Source organism: Gallus gallus, chromosome 7 (genome assembly GCF_016699485.2).
Source record: "Gallus gallus isolate bGalGal1 chromosome 7, bGalGal1.mat.broiler.GRCg7b, whole genome shotgun sequence".
Classification (NCBI taxonomy): Eukaryota; Metazoa; Chordata; class Aves; order Galliformes; family Phasianidae; genus Gallus; species Gallus gallus.
Window position 1 is genome coordinate 12,210,267 of NC_052538.1, and position 20,570 is coordinate 12,230,836.

Genomic DNA, 20,570 nt, shown 5'->3' on the forward strand with positions numbered 1-20,570 from the left:
AAAAGTGCAATAGCCTGCTTTCAATTAACAGTGGCCTCCCTAGTAAAACAGGGCTGTATTAGAGCACTCTGCTGGGGCAGTTTATTTCATTTGTCTTCTATTTAAAGAAGCCTCCACAGATGCCTGTCATGTACTCTGGAAAACTTCCCCATGACTGATCACCTTACTATTCTGTATTTGCTGAGATTTAAGAGACAATAACATCTAATGCAGATAAAATTACACGCTGATAATGAAGAACAGGTTAGTAAAGTCTTAGTTAATTACTATTTTCAGTTCAGTTCACTGTCAATTAATTATATTACCATGCAGTAAGCTAGCATATGCCTGCTCCCAATTGGTTCAATACTTCAGCAGCCTTATTCCTACTGAAATCCACAGCAAAATTCCAGTTGCTCCAATAAGCTTTCTTATGGACCTTAAAACTCAGAAAAACAAAGACAGTCATTTATTCTTGGTGGTGTTTTGCTGCTTACCTAATATGTACTAGTACAGGATAACAGGAATTGAGACATCCCATAGACAACTGGTGCAAGAAACAAAATGCCCATGTCAAAGAATGTTTAAAAAAAAAAGATGAGCACTGTTCCAATATATGCTGGTTTTAAATGGTTAGCTCAATCCTAGAACTCATCACACTTACATACACCAACACTGCATAAAGATGCTGCTTGAGATCTTACTGAGAAGAACAAATCTTATCAGAACTTTGGGGTTTTTTTTGTCACCCCCTCCTGCGTTTAAATGTCAAAAGATTTCAAACATCAATTGGGCTCTATTTATAAAATCTCTAACAAACATCTATGTGCATAGAGTTATCCGTCCCCTTCACAGCTATTCTTCCATAACTTACTGATCACTTTCACAAGCATTTAAAGACAGTGGAAGTGTTTCTTCAGAACACATGCATGTCAGGGAATAATACCATAGCACTGCCGTAACACTGTTTGCTGAAAAGCCAAGGCTCTTCATCATGCACACAGTGTCTTCAGTTATGATCCAGAGGTGCTTGGAGTCCATGTGACCCTGGGAGAGTCACAGTTTGCTTTTTGAAGCAGTCTCCTCCAGTAACTGGTGTATGACCGAAAGCATCTATTTCAGCTCTTTTATTAGACTCACAAAGTTTATTCACTGTGTTGCTGCCCTCTGTCTCACTATTAATACCAGCGAGACGCATCAGCAAAGCATGCCTCATTAACCTGGAAGTAGTGATTTAGGGAACATTAATTTTCTTTGACCACGCTGTGCTCAAGCATACAACACGCTTACTGGCTTGAGTGGTTGGTCCAGGGTTTGGGCCACACAGACCTATTCTGTAACAAGGAAATGGAAGGGACAGAATTCCTGTCTGCATTCTGGGTGAATGCAGACTGAATTCTGGGTGGTTTCTTGCTATGGGCTCACTCACCTTCCTTGTGCAGTTGTGGCCTTTGAATTTTTCCTCAAAAATCATTTCAGAGCACAGCTGCACTCTTAGCACAATGATGTGACTTCCAAGCGCTGAGTCTCGTCCATAACTATGTAATGTATATATAATAGGAACAATTCTGCACGACTAAAGCAAGCAGAATTTGCTCTTTAGAAGTGTTACAGCATAACGCCTTGGTGCGAGCAAAACAATTTTTAGTAAATAACTAAAAAGAAAATCTTTTGAATCCTTTCAGGCACACGAAGTTTCATTACATAAGTTTCCCTGGCCACAGTGTGGAGGTTCATTTCTCTGTTGGATGATTACACAACAGCCAGCAGTCCACACTTCTAAGATGGGACTCATTTTTCCTCTTTATTTTCTTACAAAGTATTGCTTATCTGTATTTTAAAAACAACAAAAAAGCCACTCCTAAATATCCCTTTGCACTTTTCCTATTCCAGGCTAGATTCAAAACGTTTCTCTTTAGCTTCTGGTTTTGCAGTGAAGACAATTCAAACTGATCTCAGCATGTCACCAAAGTGCATCGTGCTGCTGTGATACGTGTTTAATCATGGAATCATTTAGGCTGGAAAAGACCTCTGAGATCGTGTAGTCCACCAGCATTGCCCACTAACCCACGTTCCTTGGTGCCATTAGGCATGCAAGTAATCCGATTAAAGTCAGTATCTGCAAAGTCAAGCACGTGAGCCAAAGAAAGGGTTTAGTATTGTTTCTGTACTCGGGTTCTCAAGTGCTTTCTTTCACAGCCTTTTCTCTAACGTGTTGTATCATCTGCATCCCATTTCAAAAAGCACTAAGACACCCCTCAGCTCGCTCTATGGGTATTCTCAAGAGCACGGCAGCCAGACCCGGTGCAGATCAGCTGTTAGCATTATGCCTCCCTCTCTCTGCGACCATTTTTCAATAGCACAATGAAAAGCACTAACTTGAATTACATTTGAATTACGCTAACCTATTGACTTCCAGTTCAACGTGGCCATTCTGTGCAACACAAAGATACAAGAAATCACCTGGCGTAGAAACTTGAATACTGCACTACAGCAAAACTCTAGCGACTTTGGAGCTTTATGCAAGTGAGTATGGAGCAATTCCTCAAACACCCCTGAATTATTAAGCAGGCCTGCAAGCATCTGAACAACTGGTCTGAGAATTTGGTCCATTCCTTATGTAGATGAAAAGGAGATATGAGCTTGCTCTGCGACTGCTTCATTTCTGAATGCATTGCCACAGGAGAGCGTTTATTCCTAATATTTCAAAAAAGTGTTGGTTTTTTTTTTTAATCATCCCAATTATGATCAACATTTGTAATCGCTGTCATTCCTGCAGTGAGTTTTACATACAGAATGTAAAAGTATTTTTTATTTAAATATCCTGCAAAATAATCATTATATTTCATGCTTCAAATGACACAATAATGACTGGTGAGATTACAAAGTACCCTAATCATGCCATTAGTTTTATACAATTTTTTTCAAATGGGAAACGGGAGCAATGCATTTGATTATTATTATTATTTTCCTAATGTCAGAGCTGAATAATGCACTTAATGGATTAATAACCTGCTACAAAAAAAAAACCCACCTTTGCAGTAACTCCGCGGAATGCAACGCTGCATTATTAAGGCGTGCTAATTAGACTAACCATCACTTAAAACAATCCAGCCAAACAAAAAATAGGCTGTTTGACGCAAAGACCAACCGACTTTTAATTAAACTTTAATTCAAACTAATGGATCTACATGAAAAAGCCACGATGAACACACAGACTATGCTCGCCAGGCAACTGACAAGAGTGTATTTTCAGAAGGGATTGAAGGAGTATATCTGTATTGGGAAAATATGTATTTAAATAAAAAATTACAGTAGGAGAGGTAAGACTCAATATATTTCAGATTTGACAGAGGGAGGGTGCAATAACACACTAAAAAACCCAATACCTTCATTCATGTGACTTCATTCTGATTGCAGCTCAATTAGCCTACACCACCTGAACAATTTTTTTTTTTTACAACGAATAAAATCTAAATGCATTTTTTCCATGTAGAGCTTATTAGTTCCCTAATTATTTCCTCTTTCTCCAGGAGGAATAAATAGGCATCTCTGCGGTTCCCTGTACTGGGCTGCATATTGCAAACGTGATCGTAGGTCTGCTCGAGGCAATGATCAGTGAGTGTCCTCACCTATGGACACGCAGTAAAATCTCACATCGTTTTGACAGCACTTTGTCTATGTTTAGCACTCTAATAAAAGCATCTGGAAGAAGGAAAAGCACAATGACCATCCCGTATTGCAGGGTACTGTAGCATAAGTTAACAGCATTTCTCAACTTTGCAAGCAAGAAGTCAGGAATAATCATATTCAGAAATATCAGAAACAAAGCCCCCACATCAAAACAGCAACTTAGGAAGAACCCAAAGAGATTTTTTATAAGTTGCGATACGGTTTGAAAATATTAACAAAAATTTAATTGTTACCTTCAAATTTCCTTTGTGAGCTTTGTTTTTCACATCCCCTCCTGAGGGGCAGACAATGCTGAATTTATGGCAGATTAGCAGAATTTTTCAGGTATCTATCACAGGTTCCACTCACATTAAATCTCCCGTGGCTTTTCTATAAGCCTTTCTAATACATAGATATATCAATATTAATATATATAAATTATATATATATACACATATATATAAAGCATTTCTTTTCTTACCTGTACATTCAGTTTTACTTACAGTGCCTTGAAAGAGAGGATGTAACGATACAGTTCTGCCAAACTATCCTGCATCAATCGCAGTTGCTCTGCTGGCAGTAGCAGCACCACAAAAAGTTACACCGACTTTCACAATTGCACATTAATTTTTAGAACTGTCACAAAGTAATAAAAAAGTTGCCACATTTCTAAAGTATAGGAAAAAAATAAAAATTCTTATTTTTAAAAGAAAAAAAATTCAAAAAAAAATTTTTTTCCATACCTCCTCTTTTTTTTTTCTTTTCCCCTGAAAGCTGATCTTAACATGATATAAATAAAATTATTTCTTCAGTCGCAAACCTTTGTATTTTATTTTTATTCAAAATTATAAGTCATATACATGAATAAAAAAAATTGCTTTTGTCCGTTCGGCTCCCTCCCCCAAATCGACACTTTATAAAAACCTTCTGTACTTTTTTCCCCCTCCCTCTCTCCCTCTACTACCTCCAAGATGGTAGGAAAGTTGTTGTTTTGGAGGGCAGAGGAGCCGCTCTGTGATGTTATGTCCTCTCGGTGCCTGTAGTGGTGCTGTAGGAGGCTGCTGGCTCTCTTCTTGAGCAGCCCCAGCAGCCCTGCCTTCTTTGCTGGAGAATATATTCAGGGATTCCCCTTAATAATCACCTACCCTCTGAGCACTTTGTAGTTTTAAAATAATAAAGAGCCCCCAAAGCTTCCTCCCCACAAAAAGCAGGATCTCCTCAGAGCCAGGGGGGCAGCAGCTCCTCAGCACAGAGCCCGAGCCCATTCCCAGTCCCTCTGCTGGGGAGGAAACTCTGATCTGTCAGCCCAACAGAGGGAAAGGGGGGAGAGGAGAGAGAGGAGAAAAAAAAAGCAGCTGGAAAGGTAAGCCAGGCCCGGCCTGCATCCCCGGGCTCGCGTAGCGCGGCAGGCGGTGCGAAGGGTGCAGGGCGGGCGGAGAGGCGGGCTACGCGAGGCCGGGGATCGGCCGGGGCGGTGTAGGCCGCAGCGGGGGGTGAGGGGAGCCGGCGGGGTTTCGCGGCTTTCGGGCGCCGAGAGGAGCCCCGGAGGGGGGTGAGACGGTCGCCGGGGCTCAGCGGGAGGGTCGGGGCGCGGCGCTGCGGAGCCTTTGCCCGGGAGGTGAAGGGCGGTGGGGGAGAACGTGGGCGGGGGGGCGCTAGGCCTCGGCGCGGCGCGGCCTGCCCGCTCCGCTCCCCGCCCCGCCGGGCCCCCCGCGCCGGGCCCCGGGCCCCGGGCCCACAGCGGGCCGAGCCCCGCCGGAGCCGGAGCCTTGCGGGCAGGGGGAAGGCGGCGGGGCGCGGCGGCGACGGCGGCGGGGCCGCTTCCACCCCTCACGCCGCGGCGGGGCGAGGGGGGGGCGGGGGGGAGCGCGGACCGGGGGTGCCGGGGACGGCATTAATTTCCCGAAATGACTTTTAATGAGCGGCGGCGGTGCCGGGGTGGGGGCGCCCCTTCCCCCGGCCCGGTACGGGGCCGCCGCGGCGGAGGCGGTGCCGGTCCCGCGGGGCGCGCGGGACCGCGGCCTGGAAAGTTTCGCGGCGTTTTTAGGGTGCTCACCCCACTCTTCGCCGCCGTCCGCCCCGCCTCGGCGGCCCTGGAGATGGGGCGGGGGCGCCCGGGACGCGGTCGCGGTCTCCCCCCCCTCCCCCGACCCTTTCCGCGGCTGCACCCCCACTCATCCCGGTCCTTGTCCGCTCGCTCAGGTTATTTCGGCTCCTAACTTTTTGGGTTGGAACGGGGGTTATTTTTGAAGGGTGGCGGGAAGGCTGTTAGGGCTCCCTATAAGCTGCCCCCGCGTGGGGAGCGTACTCCAAAACCAGGGGTCAGGGCGGGGGGCAAAGGCCTCACCCTCGTGCCGTGCCATGTACCTGGGCTGGCTGCAGTGCCTGCCCTGCCCCGGAGCCCCCAGCCCCTGCCCGGGGCCGGTTGGCACCGCTGAGCTGGGGCAGCGGCCCTGACCCCACAGTCAGGGAAAGGGACCCCCTTGGAGGCCCCATTCCAACCGGGGCACTTTTGAGCGTGGTCTCCGGCCCTGTCCCACATCCTCAGCTGTGGAGACGGACGCTGTGTGGGCCGTAGTCTGGGCGAGTGTGGGGCATCGGTTGCCTCTGAGGTGCTGCTGCTGCCGAGAGCGGGAAATGAAAGGATGCTTTTTTCCAGGGAAGGGAACGTCTGTAGTTGTGAAGTGAGCCCACTGGAGAGCCAACCAATACGCTTCACCCCGCACAGGTGAACCAGCTCCGGTTTCTCATGCTGGAGATGCATACTTTTGTTCAAATGTTCCTTAAAGCGCCTTTTAGCTCAGAAGGCTGATTGCTTTGTACAAGTAACCTTCAGTACGTTTTGAGAATGACAGTAACAACTTACAGCTTTTATATTACACCATCTGATTAAAATATGTAGCTCTATAGTTAGTTCTAACTTTGTTACTTAACAACATATGAGAGTTTATTTTAAGGCTGCTCTCAATTTTTGAGGATTGGTATACTTAAAATTGGCAAATTTGGGACAGCTCATCGTTCCCTTCCTGCTGAGTGTCCTGTTCTCTGGTCACTGTTTGTACCAGCGCTGCCACTCTCAGACCGTACCAACGGGTACTGCTGCGGATGGGTAAATCCCAGCACCAGTGTTGCCTGTGAAGCTGTCACTTGCAGCCTAGCGACACTGTTGCAACCATCTTCAGCCTTGTATGTGATTTGTTTGTACTATATCCACGCGGAAGACAGATTTTATTAATTGTGAAGCTAAATTGCCTACAGAAAGCAACCCCACATTTCCTTAGTAGGTGTAATTTTGATGTTTGAGTACTTTCACGATGAATGAATGAGCTGTGTGTAGGGCCTGGTCCTACGGAGTTGCATGTAGTACCATGCTCTCGCAGTGTGGCAGATCCTCAGGAGGCAGAAATTTATTGTAATGCCACATAGAAACTTTGATCGCTTATAACTGCTAGAAGGCGGCTCTGTGAGGAGCTCTGCTGCTTTATTTTACTTACTGAGTATTCCTACTGAAGCAAGAACGATACTCCTGTATTGTGCGAAAGTAAGTTTGTTTGTCTGTGCGCCAGTGGGACTGAAATCAGACAGAAGTGTTTTATTTAACCTCGTACACAAGTGCAAGTTAGCTGCTGTTTGGATGAATAAAAGACTGGGACTTAGTTTTTTCTTTCTTTCTTTCTTTCTTTTTTTGTAAACTCGAGCACAGATGTAAGGTACGTTGTGGTGTATTTTTGTCTGTGCTTTCTCTCTGGATCAGGGTGTAGATATTTTGAGGTAACATTTTAGTTTGTGTTTCTGCGATGTTGCAATTCCTTAAATGTCCCATTTATTGCTGTGTCTGAAGACCTTCTTTCTGCAGCCTGTCGCCCTGGCAATCCCTGGGCTTGTTTATAGCCATGTTGAAATAAGTGTGCTTCTGTGCAAGCATGAGGATCGTGTTGTGTGGATGTGATTGCAGGACGGGGGCCTTGGACTGGGTCAGATAGAGCAATCCTTGTTCAAAAGCCTTCGGAGATAGGGAACCAGTCTGGAGCCTCAGATGAGGAATAGCCCTATTTAGGAAATGTTACACTGAAATCTATAGGAATGCGCTCTTGGCTACAAATTTCAGTAACAAATGTTACTACTGACCATCTTTCCTCCTCCAAACCAGTTGAAGCTTCTACCATTGCTGCTGAAGTTTATTTTGTGTAGGAAAACAAAATCAGCAACCTGCATAGTTTTGAACAGAAAGTATTTTTTCCCCTCTCTTTAGTTATGTTTTCTGCTGTTGACTGGAACTCGCCACAAGTCTGCTTGTTATTTAGTTATTATTAGGAATAGTTACATATTTAGTCTGTTGTATCATGAAGAGTAATTCACATTACCAGTGTTGCTTAAAACATGCAGCTGCTTTTTTGTTAATATGTTGGACACCTTTATGTAATATATATTGCCTTTTGGCAGAGTTGAAGTAATGAGCCTTCTAAGAAGGCAGAATGAGGACAGTGTTGCTGCTTCTGTCTTCCTGGGTAGATTTCCACATGTGAAAACTAGTTCAAAGTATGATTCCAGCTGGGAACTAAAAGTGTCCAGTAAGATCTCACGCGCTCAGTGCCTGCATCTTGGGGGTAGGTTCGTCCCAGTTCTTGCATGTGTGTGCAGTGCCTTCATCACCTGTGTGGGCTCCTCAGAGGGTCCTCTTCTGAGGGTGTTCTTGAGCGAAGACTGTGCTGTAGTTAATAGCGTTGTTCCCAATGAGAACTCCTGTAGCTGGCTTTGCTTACCTTGGTTACCTCCCAGTGTTCTGTCTTGATTTGGGTGCTTTTACTGATAGGATTCTTTCTGGGACTAAAGCGGGCTTGGTTTGGTACCTCGTCATCGTGACATAGAGAAGTAAGCCAAAACTGGGGTTAAATCATTGAACAGGGACAGAAGTTACAACTCTGTGGTGTCGATGGTGACCACAACTAGATGTGGTACAGCTTCTTTTGAGAAAACAAAGTACTTCCCAGAGAGGTACTCATCTCTAGATATGGAATAGGAAGAAAAGGAATCATAGAGTCATAGAATGGTTTGGGTTGGAAGGGGCCCTTAAGATCACCTAGTTCCAACCCCCTGCTATAGGCAGGGACACCTCCCACTAGTCCAGGTTGCTCACAGCCCCATCCAGCCTGGCCTTGAATGCTTCCAAGCCTTCTTTTTAATAATACAAGTCATACTAGTGCCGAGTGGACAGTTTTATGGTAGGGTACTTTTAAATGTGTGTCATTTTGCAATGACTCTTATGGCTTCTGTTCCACTCTGAGTGGATTAAATTCCAAGTTGCCAAAAGCATGTTCAGATCCACGTGTTTATTGTCAGTCTCAGCAAAAAGGATCAGGTGATGGGAGCATGGGGAATTTTTCTCTCTTGGTCAAGTCGAGGAATCAGCAGGACTGCTATTTATGCTGCTTGTGGTAAATCTGAGGTTCGTGGAGATCAGAGTTGTGCTTTCTGGCCCCAAGGTGATGGTTTGGGGCACGTGTAGGCAATTGCACCTTGTCTGTGAGATGGCATGAACACACCGAACAGTACAGCATTAAGTCTGTGCTGGTGTTAAGAATTCAGAGAACACAGTTAAAAGTCACAATTAAAGAGATCTTATTCGGATGCGATGCGTGAACCTCTGAGCTCAGTCCTCTTAATTATACATCTTTTAACTGTTGACATACAATAATTTCATTGCAATTTACAATGCGTTTGGGGATTCCATTGCTTAACTTTGGTCTCACTTAGACTCTGTCAAATTCTGAGCATGCATTTGACAGTGGATCTAACCCACATGGTTTGAAACGTTCTGATGTTTTCTGTGTGGTGTTTTCTCAGGGTTGCTGGTTGGATTTGGGGCTGTAGTACTTTGGCTTCGGTAATAGTGGGCAGGCCATTAACTTCTCTGTAGAACACAGGTGATGCCGGGTAGCAATTCCTGTACGACACAGTGCTGGTACTCAGTGTGATCTCGCAGAGGTTTCCCCAAAGCTGGCTGTGACAGTGTTACCAAATGTTAATAGGTTACCAAATGACAGGTGTTAGTGGCAAGCTTGTAAGAACATCAGGAATACCCTCCTGGTTAAGCTCAGGGACTGATCCAACCTGCTGTTCTGTGTTGGACAGCTGGAACGACTGATGAGGCAGAATATGAAAGCCCAACTTCTTTTAATATTTTCTTCTTTTGCTTTCTTAAGCTGGGCATGCTAGCAGGTACATCGCTGCCTGCTTCTAGTATCAGTGGCCACGCTCTATAAACTTTTCTGTTGCCTTCAGAACCTGATGATGCTCCCTGCTCCCGCAGCCCCTGTGACAGTGAGTTGCAGTGGCTCACTACCTGTGAGCAGCAGTAACAGAGAAGTACCTCTTTCCTGTGCTTTGAGTCCATCTCATGCTAACTTCCTCAGGCACCCCTAGTTCTAACGTCGTGTGTCTTGTCATTGACCGTTCTGTAGTCACTTATCCCCTGCCATTAGGATGTTTCAAACCTTGGTCATATCCTATGTCATTTGGCAGTGACAGATTTCTGAGTTCTTCTGCTCTTACTCTCCAAGTGTTATGCTTAGAAGCAGTGGTTTAAGGAAAATGCGGGTTCCTCCAGTAGTAGCCTCTGGTTTCTCATTCGTGGGTTGTGGCTAGAGCCAGTCTAAAGACGTGCTGGCTTCAATTGAGTTTGTTTTGAACCTCTCTGCAGCTTCAGTGCGGGGTATAATTGCGGACCCCAAAGCACCTTCCAAAACACACTGATAGTTGTGTGGCAAAGTACAGCTGCTCGAGCATTTGATTTTCCACGGGAAGTCCATGTTTCCGTCATCGCTGCCGAATCCTGTGGGACGAAAATATTTTCTCCCCACCCACCGTTTAGCTGAGTGTAGTTTCAGTTCTCTTCAGTTGATTGCCATGTGCCTGTGCTGTGCTTGTGCTACTTTCTGTGGCGCAGCGGAAAGCTCTGCTAACGACTCCTGTGTTGTTTCAAAGGAAGCACTACAACGGATTAAATCAGAAGTGATAAATTAAGAAGTCTTCGTTTTATATGTAGAGTCGTTAAGGTTCGAAAAGACCCCGAAGATCATCTGGTCCAACCCCCAGCCTGCCCCACCATGCCCACTAACCGTGGCCCTCAGTGCCACGTCTCCGTGGTTCTTGAACACCTGTATATGGCACAGAATGAAAAGAAAAGGTTCTTTGGAGGCTTGGTGTGAGTTGAATCTGTCGGCGTATCCATGCAGCACCACTGTCTTTCCAGGGTCTGTGTAGCAGTCTGCCCATGGGATGTGTATCATGGTTTGTGAGGGTTGCTGTAGTTTCCCCGTGTAACGCTGGCTGTTGGGTGCATTAGCTTTCTTTTCCTTCATTACTCTGTAGTTGCACTGATCAGTACCTAGCAGGATTTTGAACGTAGTTATATTTCTGTGAGCTTCTCTTAGGGTAAATATAGAGCCCAAAATACATGTGTGAGCTCAGGGGTTTCCCTGAGGATTGCTGCTGCTGTCCCGGCTTCAGTGTTTCGTACGGCATGGTGCCTGTGGGCTGTATCTTTCAGACAAGTGAGATGGAAAATGCTGTGCCTGCCTCAATGCGGTCACATTGCAAATATAAGTGTAAAAATAAGACTTAATTATGAGTTAAGTCCAAGAAGAAGACAGGAGGCACAGGAATAAATCCAGGATTACAGTGGCTGGGAACTGTGGAGCAGTTTCCTCCCCGAAACTTACCCAAGGAACCCAGATACGTGGTTTGTGTTGTTTACTTTGGAACTGCTCTGAAAAGCTCTCTTTGCTCTGCTGCTTGATAACCTTCAGACAAGAAATGTGGCTGCGTTGTGCAAAGGAGAAGGAGGTCACCGGTCAGTCTGAAACTCCGCAGAGCGTGATAGCAGCAGCTTAAGGGGTGGTGGTAAACATGGCAAAAAGAAATAGCAGCATGTGGGTCACCCCATCCTTGCAAGATGGACGTGCTCTGTCCAGTCCTTCGGCCTGCCCAGTCTGTCAGCAGGGCAAGCTTTGGGTCTCTGTGGAGAGCAGCAAACTCTGGGGCAAAAGACTTTTTCAGCTTCATTCTGTGCAAGAGATGGGATTCGTTTAGACTCGATTACTTTTGCTACCCAGGTAATGGAGGAGGCTGTCTGTCAAGCACATGGGACCTGCACCCAGGTCACCTCGCTGCTACTTAGGCACAGCACCACGGGATTTCCTTTCCTTTCACATCGTTGCTTTGAGGATGAATGCGTTGCAAAGGGTCACGCTTCAGCCATCGGTTTTGGGTATATGGAGTGTGCACCTTCTTGTGCTGCCCTGCCCTGAGGGTAAGGCAGTGGGAAGCAGATTTGATGTCTGTGCTCATGCTCTCACTGTCTGTAAGCAAAGTGCCAGGGCTGCCTCCAGGGTGCTGCTGGTCTGTGTGCCTGGGAAGGGGACTGTGTGTGGAGAGGAAACACAGGACAGTCCTTACTGTCAAATGATTGATTGGGTCGCTGATATTTGCACCGCGTTTTGTAGCAGGTCTCTGTTCTGCGTGCTGCACTGCACTTATAAACCTATTTAAATACTTGTATTTTTAAAATTTTCAGTGCTACCTTCTGTCCTGCTCCTACAGCTAATGGAAATGTCTGTTTGCTGCTGGAAGTATGGTAGGGTGTTTAGTTCTGCAGTGACTTCAAGATCCCCAGCTGCCCTGGTACTTGTCATCTTCTCAAGGCGCTTTTCTGTAGCGGGGAGAGATTGCTTCCCTAGGGAAGAAATATCTTCCTTGCAGAGGCTGGAGCCTCCCCTCCCTCCTTGCCATCTTTTCCTTGCCATGTGGCACTTGTGAAGTAAGTTGGTTGAGTTGGTAATCCGTGCACTTGTCACACATCTCTCATTTACTGCGTAGTTCCTGAATATCACCTCTGTGTGCCTTCCTTTGCTTGGTGTATAACCACCAAGCGGTGGGAAATGAAAAAGTACTGGAAGATTTCATGGCTTTGTTGTTTTGTGGCATTGTTGGATGCTGTTTGTGGGAGGGGGAAGAAGACGGGCTCTTGCTGAAATGGCATTTCAGCCCTCTTGGGGTCAATGGGAGTACCGTCTCCGGCGTCGTTAATGCCAGCACTCACCTGAAACTTCTACTTACAGAAGGTGTGGGCAGCTACCAGATCATCAGTCTGCTTACCAGGTGTGATAAAGACATCTTACGAAGATAAAAGGCTTTCCTACGCTGCCTGTGAAAATTAATACTTGGTAGAGCGAGGATAGTCCCCAGCATTTTTGTAAGCAAAGATTCTTGAAGGAGAACCTTTCTGCAATCGAACGAGTTAATGCCACATCAGCTTTCAGCTTGATTCCTGAAAGCAGGAGATCTCATTCGTTGCATTTAGTGGTATCCGAGTGGAGTTTTGTTTAGCAGGTTTAAACGTGGTGACAGTCAACATTTTCTCCTTTTATGGTTCCCAAAGCTGTGTGACTGCTCGTTGAAAGCTGTCGTGCTTGTGGGTTTGGCTTCTTGGATGCCAGCTGAACCACAGGTTAAGCGGCCACATCTGGCCACTTATTAAGCAGTATGATCCTGTCTATTTTATTCTGACTTTGACCTTTTTGATGTTTTCCTTAGACAATCCACATCGCCTTGATTCATCATCATTCCAGGATAGTGGTGTCCTTGGGGCTCTCTCTTAACACTGATATGGTACAGAAGATTTAAAATCAGGTATTGTTTTGGGTCTCTCTTTAGCATCAAACTGAAATGCACAATCTAGAACTGAATGCATTTTTATTTCCTTACGTGATTTATCTTAATATTTTGGCTCTTTCAGCTGATGTTCACAAGGAATAGAGTCACGTGATGTATGAAGGCAAACACATACACTTCTCTGAGGTTGACAATAAGCCCTTGTGCTCGTATAGCCCCAAACTGTGCAAGCAGAGGCGACTTAACGGCTACGCCTTCTGTATCAGACACGTTCTGGAGGACAAGACTGCCCCCTTCAAGCAATGTGAATATGTGGCCAAGTATAACAGCCAACGCTGCACCAACCCCATCCCCAAATCTGAGGACCGTAGGTGAGTTGTGGTTGCCCACCTGTGGCGCGGGAAGTGCCTGGGATGTAGGCATGAGCTTCTTTTTAAGATGCTGCCTGGTTTCAGGATGAGGGAGGAACTGGCTTGAGTGAATTGAATTCCAGGATGTTTCTTTGAGGGTTTTGTTATAAGACCAGTGAACTTTATTTTATTTTCTGTGGGAGTCAAGTATTCAAAGAGAGCAGCAACTTGCTCCCGAGGAAGCTTTCAGGAGGGTTTGTTGCTTGGCTTCAATTCGCTATAAGGCGTGGATCAAATTTGCTGTTCAGTATCTGTTGTTTTGATTTGCTTGCTTTGTCACTCGTAGTCTGTGCTCTTAAAAGGCCCTGCTTATTCGGCCAACTGTGGCAAAAGCATGCTTCTGTCTACTTTTTCAGGGCAAGCAACTGAAAACGCATACCTTCTGGGCTTAGGGAGCAGCGATGCATAGGGGTGAATGCAGAATTGCAGCTCTTGCTTTGCTGCTGATCTGTGGCGGTGTATTACTGGAATAAAGCACGCATTAGTTGGTAACAGATCAGTCAGCTGGGAAAGTGCTATTTGCTCACTTTCTCCTCTACTTCCTCCCTTTCTCTCCCCATCCCTGCCCAAATGAAGATGCCTGAGGTGCCCAATATGAAATGGCTTGGAAGAGATAGTGCTTGCAGTTGTTGGAGAGCTGGGAATTCAAACCAGGCTTCCTGAATTGCAGCTCGTACTGTAACCACAAGGGCATTTTTCCTTGCTCTTGAAGACTTTTTGAACACACGTCTCACTTGTGCTGCTTGGGGTGAAATAGCAGAATTTGTCTGATCCTGTCTGCAAGGTGTATGCGACTTTAATTTTTCACTCGTTGCTGCAGGTTTTGCCAGTATGACAGTATTTAATTAATGCATGTGTTAACTACCCGGGGCTTATTCTGTTAGAGATACATGTATTTTTAAAGTAAAATATAAACAAAATATGCCAAAAAAGAATCACACCACTCTTCACTGACCTTTCACATTATTAGCTGCCATTCACTAACCTTTTGCATTATTAGCAGCGTTCCCACTGTGCCCTGCATATAACTTCCTCCTCGGCTCACAGCTCCCTCTCTTGTCTGAAACAACAGTTGGACTGTGCTCTCAATTAACTTGCACTTCACCTGCCATTTCACTTGAGGAGACTGATGAAGTGAGAAAACAACACGAATGTTTGTCAAAAGCTGTAGGGCAAATGCTCAAATGGCACGAGATGAATAACTTCAAGCTGCAGTTTGACAGTCGGTGACTCCTTCTTTGCTACTGTACGATTGCAGCTCTTTGAAATAAGCTCACAAAAATGAACGTAGAAATTGCTTGAGCAAATGAGATGCTGTAATTTCAGATGCAAGAGCCGACTGAGCCCGAGTCGCAGTTTGGCAGGGTCGCACTCAAAAACAATAGAAATAATACTACTTAATGACACTTTGTAGGTCTCGTATGTTCCCGTGGAATCTGAGATTTGTCTTTACACCTTGAATTGAGTTCACACGTTGTTCTTTTTGATTTTTCTCAAGTTGAAGGGAAGTGTGGTCATGGCATCTGGTGTACGCTCTATTAGAATAATTCGACTGCATGTCGAGTGTCGCATTACAGCGCTTGAAGAGGACAGCAGGTGTCTGAAGGAGAAAATAAACTCTTAATTTCAAATGAGAGGATGTGATCGGCGGAAAGGATATTTTCAAAGGCTGCTTCTCAGGGCGGAGCTTAGTTTTAACAGTAAGATTTGATGAATGCTGGTGATAAGGCTGTGCCTGCTCTGAACAGCTTTTTTTGGCAGGCAAACCTGTATCTGTGTCTAAAGAGCCTTCTTTCACACTCCGCTCACTATAAAGATGTTTGCTATGTCTGAGTTCTCTGCTCATAGCTTTTAATTGTCTGCGTACAAAATTACTGTCAGATGGTCATTTTGTCAGCTTGGGACACGTATGTGATCAGAAGCAGGCTGTATGATACTTTGACAGCTACGTTCTTATATATCCTTAAAGATTATAAGAAATAGAATGTCTTAACAGGTTGCACGCCGTATATGCCAAAACCTCCTAGTCTGTCCACAGATAATTAAAAATAATTATCCCTTAACCCCTGACAAATGAGTTGGCATCAGCCACAAAGACGTTTAATATGCTGTTATATTATTAAATTTCTTATTAACCATTAACGTTCCTCAAATTAAAGCTATTAATAGCGCATGACTTCATTACCTTAATTGAGGACTAATTGCTCTATTGTCTATCTTGTTTTTTTAAAGAAATACACAGGATAATCAGACATGGGCAGCACACCTGTAATTCTTCTTGAATACGTCTCCTCATTCTTTGTTGTCCAGACGCACACACAGATTATGGCACTCAGTTTCTTTATACTTTAAAGGTGTAGAATTATTACAATGTAGTTAGCTTAAACACCATTTTAGCTCTTAATTTTCGTCTTTCAAGAGTCTGTAAAGAATGTGCAAGCAACTCTCCAGTTTAGTTAGATCTTCCTTTAAGTAAGTGACTAAACCCAACAGAAACGTGGGAGGTACTGGGAAGCAGGATGCAGATGTGGGTATAAAACCTGGCTTTTTGTGTTCCTGCCTTTCCCATGATGTGGGAAGCTGTCTGCCTAAAGCCTGCACAGCCCATCACCTTTGTGAGCTCTGTGTTGTGGCAGCTTTCATAGGTAGCAACCCACTGCTCTTACCGTGTATGTTCCCTGCATTTGACCTCACCTGCACCAGAATAAGTGCCTTTAGTACTGAATAAGGAAGGGGAAAGAAACTATATTAGGTACATAGTGGAAGCTGAGAATAACTCACAAGGTTTTGGAAGTGACAAGCTGTGCCACTGGGACAGACACGCCAGCACTGGCTTGGCCCTCCTGGCATTGTGCTCAGGGCCATGCAAAAGGCACAGTGCTGCTTCCAGGTGCTAGTCCCATCCTCCCAGTAGCCTGCCTCTATGGAGCATGAGCTGCTTCCCTGGCCTTGTCTTTGATGCGAAGAGCCTCCTGCTCGGCTTGGCTGGCCTTTGGCTGGTTCCAGCAGAGCCACTTAAACTGCCTGCTCCCGGCTCTGCAGTATGGGCCGGTCTGGGACAGGGCTGGCTACCAACCTGTGCTGGAGCCTGCAGGAAGGGAGGTCCCTGTGCGTGCCCACCTGCATGTGATCTGTGTTTTTATGATGCAGCCTGTCAGCTGTAGGTTTGTGTCCAGAGGAGATGCCTGTGTAAGATACTGCTGGCTTTTGCAGATGAAGCGTGGTCAGTTGTAAGAATCACAGTTTTATTCTCTATTGTGTAAAACAGAGGGCAGAGTTAAACAAGCAAGACACTTAGCAGCCTAAAACTCAAGAGAGAAGCCTACTACCTTTCCATAGGTTTATTTCCTTTTTCTATATTTGGCTTTCTCTTTCCTTTCCAGTTGTACCTCCTTGCTCCTGCACAAGCACAAGGTGGCAATGCAAGTTCTGAACAATACAAGGGAAGCATTCAAACTGAGCAAAACTCTCATTTTTATGGTATTAAGGGAAAAAAAAAAATCCATTGCGCTCATCCTGTCTGTTTGTGGTTTTTATTCTATCATACTAAAAGTGCTGTCCTAACTGATCTCAGTCTTGTTCAAACAAAATGCTAAGAAAGTGCTTAATTTTAATTACGTGAATAGTGCTATTGACTTTAAGGGAAGCTTTGCTGAGCCCTCATTATAGAATTTAATTTTTGGTAGTGCATCTCTCAGGATGAATTTACAGAACTGTAGTCTGTTCCAATAAGGACTTCAGCTTGTCTCATTTATTTATTACTTTTGACTTAATGTAATGAAGACATTATTTAGACAGTAGTATGTAGCAATGCTTTTCAGCCTTTTTTTGATTTGTAAATCCTTATGGGTGTGGGCCCTTCAGGGCATTACCTATGTGGAGATTGTTAACGGGTATATAGGAATTTACATTTGTGCCTTTTATGGACCACTGAGAAAACATCCACATATCCCTTCTTTAGGGACAGGGTGACAAATTGAAAGCTGCTAAACTGAAGTATTCAACCTTGTGGGAGTTGATTTGGCCTTTTTTGTTATTTTTTTTTCTTCATAAAGACCAGCAGTCGCCTCATTTTTATTGTTTTGCTCCATAAAACTTAATTTTCTCAGGTTATGTCACTTATAGGATGCTCTGTTCTACTCTATCATACTGATAAGACTTTAAAGAATACTTGCATGGATATTTCCTTATCTTGTCCATAAATACCATGACATAGACATCACTCTTTCATTACATCTTTGTTTTCATCTGTAAGCTGCGATTGTAGATGGGATCTACAAAGGACAGAAGCCTCATAACTGGGGCATTCTACAGAGGCAGGAAGTCCTGCCTTTATGATGGCAGGATGTAGGATTGTGATTCCTATATCTCCATTGCCTGCTTGTTTTAAACAGGCAGAAATTAATTGTTTACCTGTTAGCATGCTATCTGCACCTACAAACTGCAACTCTTTTGTATTAGAAGAACTTGAAACCTGTGTTTGTGGACTGTATTTTTATATATTCTTGGCACTGTGTAAATGTTTTCCAGAAACACGGGATTTCTTTTAAACTAGATTTTTATTTGAAGAGCACTCCACTAATCCTCTGCTTACACATTTGTTGTGTTAAATTACTAAAACAGAGCTTAAGTATGAAGCTACTTTTTTTTCATTACGTGCAAATACCAACCCTTCTTAGCAAGTATCTCCAGTGAGAGTGTCCCCATGACAAGCCACTCCTTACTGCAGTGGGATTCGTAACCATGATGTGTGTGTTGATGAAAACACCAATTCCAGGGGAAGAGCAGCCAAATGAAGGAAGTAGTCATCAGTGTGCTCTTTCCTGGGAGCTTCTGAAATGGTTTTGTATGATCAGTGAAGGGCTTGAGTTCTTTCTTACTCTTTTATGTATCGGTCCATTTGTTTTGTTCACTTTGGGTTTTGATTATTTACCCTACTAGAATGTAAATACTTTGAATACACTGTGAGAGTCTCCTATGGATAAGACAGTGACATTGTCACTGTGAAAAGTTTGTTATAGGTTGGGAACATCACGATTATCTGTTGTATTAGGAGTTGTTTACGATTTGTGTAAAACCTCCTGTGTTTTGATCTAATTTCTCAAGTAGGGTGTAGGTTTCCCCTTAGCGAGGTCTGTTTTCTCCAGGTTTTACTTGCAAGAACTGAATTAGGAACTGACTGCTTTTACTTTTCACAGGTACTGCAACAGCCACCTGCAGGTACTTGGCTTTATACCGAAAAAGGAGAGGAAGAAAAAGAATGATCCCATAGAGGAAGTAAAGGTCAGGCACCAGATGGATACTATGGCCCTCAGTCTGACGATGCCCACCCTGGCCTTGAAGATGCCCAATGGACTGGACGGGATGTCCCTCTCCCCTCCTGGGGCTAGGCTTCCTCTCCACTACCTGGAGGCAGAACTAGAAGACCCCTTTGCTTTCAACGAGGAGGATGATGACCTAAAGAAAGGGGCAACAGTGAGGAAAAAGTTGCAGAGCAAGTTGGCTCAAAACCGGCAGCGCCAGAGAGAGACAGAGATTTTAAAAGTTCGCCAAGAGCACTTTAGCCCCCTTCCTGCACCTTTGCAGCAGCAGCCTCTGCAGCAGCAGCAGCACTCCCATCTGCCACCTTCATCAGCTTTGTTAAAGCCAACAGGGCTACCGCAGGGCATAGTCTGCAAGTCACCTCAACCTCCGAACACCAGCCTACCAATGCAGGGAGTGGCACCCACCACACACACTATAGCACAAGCCCGGCAGTTGTCTAACAAGAGACCTCTGCCTCTCCTGCCACCTGCTAGGGCTCCCGTCACGGACCCTCCAAGGACTGATCGGGTCCTAATGAAAGCCACAGCCTTTTCTCCGCACTCGTCCTGCATGAGCCGGCTACAGAGACTGGTGAAACTGTGCACTCGAAAACAGCAGCTGGACACTGATCTGTTTCCACATCTAGGTGGGTAGATAATAAATGCCTTGCTTCTTCTTTTCTTATCCTGAAACCGGAACACAAAAGAGGAATGTCCTCCTAACTCTGTCCTGCTTTCATTGTGTGGTCTTTATGAAATAAACCTGCACTAGGTGATGACTTTGTGTTTTTGTTAGCCACATTCTCTATGGAGGGATGCCTGGACCTGTTGCATACGGTTAATGGCACTTCAGCTGTTCATTCTTGTTAGTGTCCCATTAATCATTTGAGAAATCAAACTGAGGTGTAGAAAGCATTGCTTGACAACGTATGCATTGTGTAGAAGATTTGCAGCCTGCTTAGTAAAGGTCCATTGGAGACTAGACAAAGTTGAACGTGTGACAAGTGCAAGTTACAAAATGAGTGCAAGTAAAAGTTGAGATATTTGACCCATCATTCAATGCAGATCCCAATTTATGGTTGACTTGGCTAGGAGAGTTGGAGCACAAGGGAGTTTTTCTAGACTGGACTCAGTCGTGTACAGAACGTGGCTCAGCAAAAGAGGATTGTCATTGTGCCAGGAGGAAAATGGCAACGTTATAAAGGTAGTTGGAGAGGTGGGGTCTTATCTGCATGAAAAAGTTTCCTCCTTCCTTATTATCTAGAAACTGTGATAATCAGTTATTGCTTGAAAAAATGTAAATGAAAATAACCAACTTGCTGCTATAGCAGTAGTGCTCTATGAAGCTTCAGAAAAGGCAGCTGACCTCAGGGCTTATTTGTCTGATGATGAATACAGACTCAGGTACACCAGGCTTTCCTTGACATGTCCCTCATGCTTCAAAGTTACCTTGCTTTTCTGCTTAGAGTGTGCTTTCCTAACAGGTGAAATACTGACAGGAAGAACGGGAACAGAGGTCAGTGTGTGATATTAG

At 44.8% G+C, this 20,570-nt stretch overlaps 1 protein-coding gene across 7 annotated transcripts in view; it reads left to right on the forward strand.

Moving 5' to 3' along the window:
* The first annotated feature begins 4,754 nt into the window (after positions 1–4,754).
* INO80D (INO80 complex subunit D) overlaps positions 4,755–20,570 on the forward strand; it is a 42,765-nt gene continuing 26,949 nt past the window's right edge. For 3 of the 7 annotated variants that reach the window (XM_040703925.2, XM_015289521.4, XM_015289522.4), the window contains exons 1-4: positions 4,755–5,014; positions 13,246–13,341; positions 13,448–13,694; positions 18,932–19,683. In XM_040703925.2, the coding sequence (XP_040559859.1) occupies positions 13,477–13,694; positions 18,932–19,683 (970 nt within the window). In that variant the 5' untranslated portion in view covers positions 4,755–5,014; positions 13,246–13,341; positions 13,448–13,476. Of the gene's footprint in view, positions 5,015–5,388; positions 5,854–6,310; positions 6,380–11,235; positions 12,905–13,245; positions 13,342–13,447; positions 13,695–18,931; positions 19,684–20,570 lie in introns of those variants that run through there. The other 4 variants (XM_015289519.4, XM_040703927.2, XM_015289520.4 and 1 more) reach the window with 4 other exon arrangements.